Source organism: Micropterus dolomieu, linkage group LG16, assembly GCF_021292245.1.
Source record: "Micropterus dolomieu isolate WLL.071019.BEF.003 ecotype Adirondacks linkage group LG16, ASM2129224v1, whole genome shotgun sequence".
Taxonomy (NCBI): Eukaryota; Metazoa; Chordata; class Actinopteri; order Centrarchiformes; family Centrarchidae; genus Micropterus; species Micropterus dolomieu.
In genome coordinates this window covers 13,289,578-13,300,602 of record NC_060165.1, presented here as the reverse complement: position 1 = coordinate 13,300,602, position 11,025 = coordinate 13,289,578, and the positions used below count along the sequence as shown (strand labels likewise).

The 11,025-nt window shown below is 40.9% G+C and overlaps 1 protein-coding gene across 1 annotated transcript in view; it reads left to right on the top strand.

Annotated features, from left to right (window-relative positions):
* Window positions 1-10,820, top strand: part of LOC123985215 (protein Wnt-5b) — a 13,146-nt gene extending 2,326 nt beyond the window's left edge. The window contains exons 2-4 of the mRNA XM_046072658.1: window positions 2,359-2,651; window positions 7,936-8,094; window positions 8,217-10,820. Coding sequence (XP_045928614.1) covers window positions 2,359-2,651; window positions 7,936-8,094; window positions 8,217-8,516 — 752 coding nt within the window. The 3' untranslated portion in view covers window positions 8,517-10,820. The remainder of the gene's footprint in view (window positions 1-2,358; window positions 2,652-7,935; window positions 8,095-8,216) is intronic.
* Window positions 10,821-11,025: the final 205 nt, after the last annotated feature.

Here is an 11,025-nt window from a genome sequence, read left to right as displayed (position 1 = left end):
TAATGTTTCAGCAGGAATAGAATTTATAGGTCAGCGGTTTTCTGTAGCAACATTACAGGAATATTTCAGTGAAAAAATACCTAGGCCTATATATGTAAGACCACCTAACTCATTACTGTAATGTTTCAGCAGGAATAGAATTTATAGGTCAGCGGTTTTCTGTAGCAACATTACAGGAATATTTCAGTGAAAAAATACCTAGGCCTATATATGTAAGACCACCTAACTCATTACTGTAATGTTTCAGCAGGAATAGAATTTATAGGTCAGCGGTTTTCTGTAGCAACATTACAGGAATATTTCAGTGAAAAAATACCTAGGCCTATATATGTAAGACCACCTAACTCATTACTGTAATGTTTCAGCAGGAATAGAATTTATAGGTCAGCGGTTTTCTGTAGCAACATTACAGGAATATTTCAGTGAAAAAATACCTAGGCCTATATATGTAAGACCACCTAACTCATTACTGTAATGTTTCAGCAGGAATAGAATTTATAGGTCAGCGGTTTTCTGTAGCAACATTACAGGAATATTTCAGTGAAAAAATACCTAGGCCTATATATGTAAGACCACCTAACTCATTACTGTAATGTTTCAGCAGGAATAGAATTTATAGGTCAGCGGTTTTCTGTAGCAACATTACAGGAATATTTCAGTGAAAAAATACCTAGGCCTATATATGTAAGACCACCTAACTCATTACTGTAATGTTTCAGCAGGAATAGAATTTATAGGTCAGCGGTTTTCTGTAGCAACATTACAGGAATATTTCAGTGAAAAAATACCTAGGCCTATATATGTAAGACCACCTAACTCATTACTGAGGAGGGCAGACACCCATATAGATTGAGGATATTCAAGAAGAACAATTTACCCTATAAAAAGTCTGAATTTTAAACTAATAAAACCTCACTGTGGTCTTCGTAAATGCCGCCTTCACCACAAATTGCTCTTTGCTGTTCATATGTAAATGTTTAGTTTCAGAGCACTTAACCTCCTACCTTTCAGGCCATCGTCTTTGTCCTTTTTTCCCCTCTCCTTCTAAATGGTTTGTGTATTAATGCAGAGAATAGCCATGCAGGTTGTGTTGTGTATTCCACAGTGGAAAATGGTGTTAGATGGTGTCAGTGTAGAGCAGCAATCAATAACATGGAAAAGTCTGTTGAATGCTATGTATTGAAGAGGAACAGCAGTCTGGTCAGAATCAATATGGTTTCTTATTGTTTGTTTGAAACTGATAGATTTAGTCAGAATCTATTATCTAGTATTATGCTTTAACCCTATCATGATAAGTATGTATCATCAGCGTTTGAGTTTCTTGCCTGTAAGATGAAGTTTGTACATTGACATCAGCCAGGCTCCTCCGCTCCTGTATGTGATTTATTTAAAGGGTCACTTCCCTCAAATTTACAATCCCCTACCTCGAGTGGTATCTATCCATGTAGATCGTCTTCATTCATTTGTCCATGATTTGAGATGTCCATCTCTGAACCCCAATACAGTGGAAAGGATTTTATAGGTAGCACATTACATTTAGCATATATTCTCTGAAAATGTGTACTTTTTACTTTAAATAATCCACAGAACACGCTATGAACAGTAGGGACTGTTTATTAGATTAGAAAGTAGTTCCAATGAAACTGTTGACACAGAATAGCAGGAATTGTTTCTGGAAAGACGTAAAGAAAGAAATATAATTTCATTCACCTCAATGTATTGAGACAGAGGCAGACACATATGTATTGCAACCCAGGGACACAGTTAACTATCTGAATGCTAGATACCACTAGAGGTGATTAAAATGTGTTTTGTAATCTGGGTGAAGTCACCCTTTAACATTAGGGTTGACTGGGACAGGTTCACCCAAAGGACATCTAGAAGTGAAAGAAACCAAGGTACCCAAAAAGTTCCCCAGAACCTGTTAGGAGAAATTTGGAACTAAGAGAATGGGAAAACAGATGTGTTTACTTGATTAAATTCTGCAGATCTATTATGGATCATTGAGTTGGTATTTAGGGATGTTGAGTTTAACCAGATACAGATAGAGAGTAAAATCACATCTATTGTCTATTGTTAAGTAAAGTGGGTGTGGGGCTCTGTGTGTGTGTGTGTGTGTGTTTTGGGGTTGTTAACCTGAGCAGTTACCCATGTTTCCTGTCAGTGAACACACACATTCACCACAGCTGTAAATAAAGAAAACATGGTGGCCATCCTGACAAAACACTGCGTATGTTAAGTGTTGTCTGAAAGCATCTAAGAGTTTTAAATATTTACGTGTTACCTAATATGAACATTTAAACACTTAAATTTTTCTTCATATCAGTTCATTTTGTGGTTTTATTTCCTCTCCATCAGGCTCCAGGGAAACAGCCTTCACTTACTCCATCAGCGCGGCCGGCGTTGTCAACGCCATCAGCCGGGCCTGCCGTGAGGGCGAGCTCTCCACCTGCGGCTGCAGCCGTTCTGCTCGACCCCGTGACCTGCCACGCGATTGGCTGTGGGGCGGTTGCGGCGACAACGTACATTATGGCTACCGATTTGCCCGGGAGTTTGTGGACGCCAGGGAGAGAGAGAAGAATTACCCGCGTGGTTCTGCTGAGCACGCCCGAACACTGATGAACCTGCAGAATAATGAAGCTGGGAGACAGGTACGGGAGACAAAGACACACATGTACTTTTTTTGTCAAAGATGAAACTTAAGCCTAGAGATCTGGATGTGAAGCTTTAGTGAAGGTGTGTGTGTCAGTGTATCTTAATTCTATGCTATGTCTGTAAGAATGTGTGTGTGGGTGGAGGTGGCCCCCGATGGACTGACTTGGCAGTATTTGTGTGTGTGTGTAAGTTATTTATTGGGAGTGTCCAAATGGTATGACTGCTAACGCCCTTGGAGTCTGGCTAGGTCGCCAGGTCAATGCACATTCCAGCGAAGTAACACACACACACACACACACACACACACACACACACACACACACACACACACACACACATTAGCTCATACACACATAAATGCAGCAACACAATTGATAATATGGGACTGATGATGATATTTCAGAGGTGAAACCTGTAAATAATGACTAGAAAACAAATAAGAAAACAAAAAAGATATGGATGGGTGGATGGCAGATAAATAATTGGATCTGATATGTTTTGTCAAACTAGCATGCTCGGGTTTCTGAGGTTTTTGGCCCACTGTGTTTGCCTGTTCCAAACATAATATTGGAGCTAAAGTTGTTTAGAAATGCTTTCAGGTTAGGAGAGCATTACGAGAAATACACTAAAAGAAACCTTTCACCTTCAACTGGGCTGTACCATGTACGCACACACACACACTGGCACACACACACCTTCCTCATAAAAGATCCATTTGCCTGTTCTGGTACACACCGGATCAGGAGAATGTGTTTATCTTCAGTTAGAGGAGCTTTGTTTAAGCGGTTTGCAAGACAAAGATGCTGTGTGTGTGTGTGTGTGTGTGTGTGTGAGTGCGTGTCCTCGTCTCTGCTCCATTTGATTTGTGTGAGAGACAGTGAGCCTGGTTTTGTGCATGTGTATCAGAGGTTAAAGGTGAGGGTCTGGAGAGGTTGTGTTTCTACAGAGGGTCCCATTGGGGCTGTAGGAGATTGTATGAGGGAGACAGATCTACTGCTACAACCTTGTATTAACACACACACACACAAATTCTGCCTTTCTGTAACATACACACTCTTTTGAATGACTTTCCCTCCTCTCTCCTATTTGATCCCTGGTTTTCATTGTTGTCTGTCCATCGAAACGGAAGAGAGGAGAAGAGAGAAATGAAAAGGCGGAGAACGAGTGAGAGGGAAACAGTCTCTTCCTCTTCGTCACTTCTTCCCTCTTTTTCTCTCTCTTTCTTTCGCGGACACGCCGGTTTGTCCTAAGCAGGATTTGTCTTGCTTGGCTGAACAAGGCAAACCGCAGGGCTTTTGTGAAGGTGACAGGGGCGTGTTGCTTTCTGTGTGTGTGTTTCAGTGTGTGTGCACGTGTGTGTGTGTGTACGCTCAGCTTAAATTTGATTTGTGTGGAAGGCGGACAACGTGGTCGTCTGTGTGTACAAGCGTCTGGAGACAAAGACGCAGGGTGAGGGATGGACCTCCGTCACACTCCCCCGACTCTCAAAGACCTCCACACATACAGCGATATACACACATCCACAGCCACCTAGGTCCACTGTCTCCGTTTCACACAAATCAAATGAGGCAGGGCTTGTCACACGGAGACCAAAACAACTAGATGTGCATTCCCAGTCTAAAGACAACAGCAGACCACTTTTGTGCCGGCTCTGCTCTGAAAATAGAAGGAAACTTTCACATTTACTATCCGTCAGCCTGGGGATCACTTTGTTGCTTCCTGCAACATTGATCAGATCTTTGATCTGGGAAAGAAAATAAGTCATAACAGAAGAGAAACATTTATTATGTTTGAATCCAAAGAAAAAAAGAATGTGTTACTCCAAGCACAGATCTCCACTTCAGTTGTTGGCGAAATCATTATTGTCTTTAACCTTGCATGTTGGGCACACAAGCATTGTGCTAACATGCTCATGTATTTTACATTTAATACAAAATCTAAAGGGAAGAGAAACATCTGATGGGCTGTTTGTTCCAATGCAGTGCTCTCATCTAATGTTCAAAAATGATTTACAAGCAGAAACCATTCTTGACTAACAACAAAACGAGTTTTAAGCAGCACTCCACAGCAAATCTTCTAGTCTTTATCTGCAGTCAGCTGACAAAGTGCCATCACTTCTCTTTGTGACGTCATTTAACAGGAGAAAAAAAAAGCAACCTTACAGAGGAGAAACATGCAGTAGATGTTGTGCATGGAGAGTAGAAGTAAATAACAGTAAAATTACAACATGGGGAAACAGTATGACAATATTACATAGATAGAAATGAAGAATATGGATCCAGGAAACTGTTTATTAGTATTTTGATCCCTGGTTTGTCCCCGTGTTTATTTGAAAGTTGCTGATTTGAATTAGCATACTAACACTACACAGCTAAATTATGCAAACAACAAGTCACAAAATGATCTTAAAACAAAAGCTAAGATTTAATGTAACAGCAAGAAGATCAGGCAGAAAAACATGTCCTTATTCTTGGCTTTCTTTGCTCCTCATTCATTGCTTATCACGCAGGGTGGGCTTTTTTCTCCATTTCTGCCTCGCTCTAGTACTGACTCCACACACACACACACACACGCACACACACACACACGGCTCCTAACCCCTAACCCTGTCTGAGCAGAACCTATTGTGCCTGACACAGAGACCCTGTCTCCACCACGGATGACTGACTGTGTGTGTGGAGTCAGGTCCAGTGTCACTTTGCCCAGCAGGCATAACCCACCAAATAGCTCAGTGTGATGCAGGACACACAGACAAATACAGTATATGCATGGTTTAATTTGACAGCATGAAGTTATTGGCAGCTTGTACTACTACTAATAATAATAATGAGCTGTTTCTATAGCACCATTCCAAAGGATGTAGCTCAAATAATGTAATCATTGTACAAAATAATAGTAATAGCAGTAAAATAAAAGTAGAACAGTACAGAAAACATATGTAAGTGATTGAAAGACTACATAGAGAGAAAGTTAAGATATCAGATGAAAAGACTGAGATCGGTTTTAGGCTGTTGCTCAAAATCTCCCTCTGATTTTCTCCATTATATCGTCCAAACTTTTATCCACAGTTTGGGGCCAAAGACAAAAAAAGATCTGCATCCCTAATTTTCTTATTACCGTAGTTCTGTACCTCTAATAAACCCCACAGTGGGGGATCTAAGGAAAAGGCTCGTAAAACAACAAGGAGTCGTAAAATATAAGGATTTTCTCCTGGTGTTGTGTGTATTAAACTAATCCTTAGCCTCCTGTTAACTCCGCTCTCACTATGAACAATGGAGAGATATAAAGTGAAATATTAAATGCATTGCCCTCTTGTTTTCTATTTTAAATCAACATTTTGTTAAATGGGAGAAAATATCAAAAACAGACCCACAAGCCTTCAAAATAAGGCTTCCACCTTCACAAAATGTCATTGTCCTCTGCTCTCAGTGTCTGTCTGACGGGGTCACGGGGGTCGAAACACAGGATTGGAGGGTGCAGAGTGCCATGCCTGCTGGGTAGTAAAGTAGAGGAGAGGGGAACAGGGGTGGGAGAGGGGAACAGGGGTGGGAGGCGGGGGTCGGGGTTGTTTGGGATGCAGGGGTTAACAGAGGTGAGAAGGTAATTGAGATCAGGCAATGTGAGGAGACATAGTGGTGGGTCTCATTTGTGTGAGGCAACATTAGGAATTAGAAAAAACTGATTCAGAAAGTACAGCATCTTGATGTGTATGTCTCACTTGGCGCTGGTGCAAACATAACACAATACAGGATTAGTGACAGAGTATATGTGATTCGTGTGTGTGTGTGTGTCTGTGTGTTGTGAGTTGTTTATTGATTGCTGCTTAACTGGGGGTGGGGAAGCTGCCATGGGTGAAGGGCTCCCCCTAAAGTTCACGGCTGCTAGGACCATAAATCTTGTACTTCCTGGGGGTGTTGTTTTTAACATATGTGAAAATAAAAAAGCAAAGCTTCATAATGTTGAGACTTTGCTAAATAGTGAAGATCTTTATTATATTTGGGGATACATTGTCTAAGATGAGCTGTTTTTGGGTAAAATAGGGCATTTAGTTAGGATGTTCAGGATATTGCAGGATCTAGAGCAGGGAATTTAGTTTATATTTATATTTTTAGATATTTAGCCCATTTAGACATCATGAATGAGAGAGATTTGGGCAGATAGGTGGATCAACCCAGTGATCTCTCCATACGATACTACAATTTTACTGACTTCATAGCTAATAATAACTTATTGTATAGTTTTCTCACAAGTATTCTTTAAAATGACTCCTTTCTATGTGGGAACACTGTGGGAAAGTGGATTTACAATAGAGCCACATTTCCTCTGGTTAGTTGTGGCCCTTCTATTCTCAGTCAGCTGTTTGTTTTAGTTTGGTGGAGTAGTATTGACAGCAGTGTCGGAGAAAAGCGCTCATGGAGTTTTTCTTTGCTTTGCATTTTGGTGCCCTTTTGGTTATCAGATGATCTGCTATACTGCACATTTTAACAGGAGGGGGTTTCACACCAGCAAGACAGAAAAGCGGAGACAGGAATGTTTCTAGATTTATTGCTGTATAACGCTAATTTAGGAGAAAAGTCCTTCAGGAGGTGTAGCATGAGTGCATGGATAAGTGCACAGCTGGCACATGTGGATCTACATGTGGTGTCTCTCCTTTCAGCCATTATTCATATTTGTCCTCTTACATTTCATTTGGTAGCCGCATTTTATAATAGCCTGAATATAATATTTATATAACTGAGCTGATTGGGACCCAAAGCTCCTGGTTGCATTACATAAAGAATATAAACTTAAGTGTTTCCAGGGGCAGTTTGTTAAGCACATTTATTCTGCTTTACTTCGCCAAGTAGTTGATGGGAGAGAGTAGTGACACATGTTCACCACTAGATGGTAGCAGCATTGCAGTAAATATAGCCGATCTACTGCACAACATAAAGGTTTCAGACTGTGTAAACCAAGGGTGTTAAATTAAAGGCCTGCAGGTCAGATCCAGTCTGCAAGACAATTTCATTTCATGTACAGCCCACAAAAACATGGTTTATTTGAAGTATTTTTTACTCAAAAACACTTTCCTAACCTAAAAGCACAGTTGACTTGGAGCACTGAAAGTTTCAAGAGAGATTAACGGTTGATTTCTTTTATGGATTGTTTAATGTGACTACAGTATGACTATTTATAGTTGACATTTAATGAGGAAAATGTTCTCCCTGTATAGATAGGAAAGCAAAATCAGGATTAAGCAAACCAACCCCATCTATCTGTCTCTTTCTCTCCTACTACCAGGCAGTCTATAACCTCGCAAATGTTGCCTGTAAGTGTCACGGCGTCTCAGGTTCCTGCAGTCTGAAGACCTGTTGGCTCCAGCTGGCCGACTTCAGACGTGTTGGAGAGTTCCTGAAGGAGAAATATGACAGCGCGGCCGCCATGCGCATTGGACGCAAGGTATTGAACTCACAGCAGATGCGTCTCCCCTTCCTAGATTGTTGTGAGCAAAAACACTGAGCAGAATTACCCTGAAAAATAATCTTAAATCTTAAACCAGCTGACTCTCTCTCCAATTCCAGGGCAAGCTGGAGCTGGTAGACAAGCGCTTCAACACCCCGACCCCGGAGGACCTGGTCTACATTGACCCCAGCCCCGACTACTGTCTCCGCAACGAGACCACGGGCTCGCTGGGCACGCAGGGCCGCCTCTGCAACAAAACCTCGGAGGGCATGGACGGCTGCGAGCTCATGTGCTGCGGCAGAGGCTACGACCAGTTCAAGATCTACAAGCACGAGCGCTGCCACTGCAAGTTCCACTGGTGCTGCTACGTCAAGTGCAAACGCTGCTCGACGCTCGTGGACCAATTTGTGTGCAAATAGCACGCTGACAGATGACAGACGGTTGGAAGGGGATGAAAAAGGAGGCGAGGAAAAGAAGATAAAGAGGGAGGAGGTGACGGGATGATGGGGGGTGAAGGATAGAATTAATTTTCAGGGTTTTGTTCAGGCTACGCTAAGACACACAAGTTCCATTTTCTGACCAGTTTCATCTCCACTCCATTTATATCTTTTATCTATTTATATCGCCTGCCTTTTCACGAGCAAAAGCTGCATAACACCTATGTGGACGGTTTTTTGCACAATGATGGATAGATAGATAGGTAAGAAGAACAAATGGATGCAAGTAGGAATGTGATTTCTTTCTTGCTTTTTGGACAACTCTGACTTTTATTTTTCTCACCACTCCATCATCACTTTCTGCTGTCCTGTATAATTATCCTGATCACAACCCTGAAGGAAGGAGGGATGTAAAGAAGGAAAGACAAACAAAATGGATGAACAAAGAAGGACATCAAGGATAAACGGACCTAGGAAGTGGAACAACTGGATCCTAAAAAGGGGCCACATACGACTAGTGTGATGTGTGTGATAACAAAGTTATACGAGATGAAATAAATATATAATTAAATAATAAATAAACATACAACTCTGATTGTTATTTAAAGAGACTCAAACAAACCTAAGGCCCAGTTTGGACCCATTAAACTCTGTTCATGTGTTCGGGAATCATTACAATCATCATGGAATTTGAAGCCATGTGAGTGCTGAACGGTGTCGCCGTGTCTCTTTCAAAGAACGTTTGACCGTTAATCCTGCTAGAGCTGCGCTGACGTTGCTCCACACACTGTACAGAGAACACCAGAAATGCAGAAAAGTCCAGACTGAAACAGGCAGATGAGAGCGGGTAGGAGAGGAATCACTTTTTGGCGGAGCAAAACGGAAAGAGGGTGATTGGAGGGGATAGAGAAAGAAGGACAAAGTTAAATGAACTGAGGACTCATTTTGCAACAAAATGCAGGACACACTTTCACAAGCCACACAGCTGATTGGGAAACTCAAGCACGGGAATTTCCAGCAGTAGATTTCTTATTAGAAAATGTATTAAAGTTCAATAAAAACACTTAATCTTCAAGTCAAAAAGGACTAATGGCTTACAGGACATGCTCCATCCATTTGTCCCAGTGTAACTATTGCATATTTCCAGCACCTGTGAGCTGACAAGCAGGTTAATGAGGCTCGCCGGTTGCGGCCATCTTGACAACCGTGGCTGTTTAAACAAGCGGCTCCTGGTCCATGACCTTCATCTGACAGTAAAGTGAGCAGAACCTCCATTAGTGAGATTAATGTGCTGTATCTGCCTTAATGAACCCGCACTAAGAGACACGTTCACTGTGAGTGGACCTTTATCTCGTGTTGTTATGCAACTTGTCAAGTCAACAAAAAGCTCTGTGGTGTCCATGATGGTGTTTGTGCAGTTTTGCCACCAATTTAACATTTTATAATGCTGTTATACCATGAATTTTGCAGTTTGTATGAGTTGGGTTGAGAATATTCTATGTAATCCGATCGATAGACCCAAACATGAGTGGACAGAAGAGGACTGAACATGCTGTGGAAAAATGAATGTGTGAGCGTGGAAAAACAGAGGACTGCAATTTATTATGTTCTACTTTAAAAAGAAGTAGTAGATAAGAAAAGAAGGTATATTTTATTATTGTTTTTCATTTTCTATTTTCTATGTTTTATACGTGAGTATTATTGTGTATTCTTTTGATAAACTAGTCTTCGACAATGAGGCTTTGTTCTGTTTTTGAGTCAGCTGCAGTTCTTTGGGAGAAGTCTGATTCCAGGCAACACTTTTCACTCTGTTCCCCACAAACTGGAGAACTAAAGGCCTCCAGTTTAGTTCAATGATGCTGCGATTTCTGAATACGGAAGTAATGCAGCAAATGACCTGGTGCCATTCACAACAACGATGCCAAAATTATAAATCAGAACATCCACAATGAATATAAAAGTAAATTATGTTGGCACAAATTAAAGAAATAGACTAATATGATAAGTCATTCTAGACTGAAGCACGTATGACCATTTTTTCTTTCACTAATTATTGCAAGTCATTTGTAATGTAGAGTATTTTTCTTCTGACGTGAATAGTAAACGTCTGTAGAAGTGACAGTGATGCAGAATTGGCTTTTATAATCACCGCTCAGCTGAGTTTAGTAAATGGCTCATTATTTCATCGTTTTCAAGGAAATTTGTGACACTGTCACACCAAAACTCCGTAGTAATGAAATTCTTGTTGAAGACATTAAACCTGTGAAGCTAAAGCTTTGAGCTGGAGTCAGCGGAAATGTTTTGTGTGTTTTGTTAGTGTGACAACAAGGCCTCTGAATAAACACATCACCTGACACTAGCCACTGAAATCTACAATGAACATTTACAGATATTTATAATGATATGAAATGATATCTTAGTTGTGTTTAGTTAGCTTAGTTAGATGTTTTCATAGTGTTTATGTATTGATTCAAAAAATGGGAATTTGGAA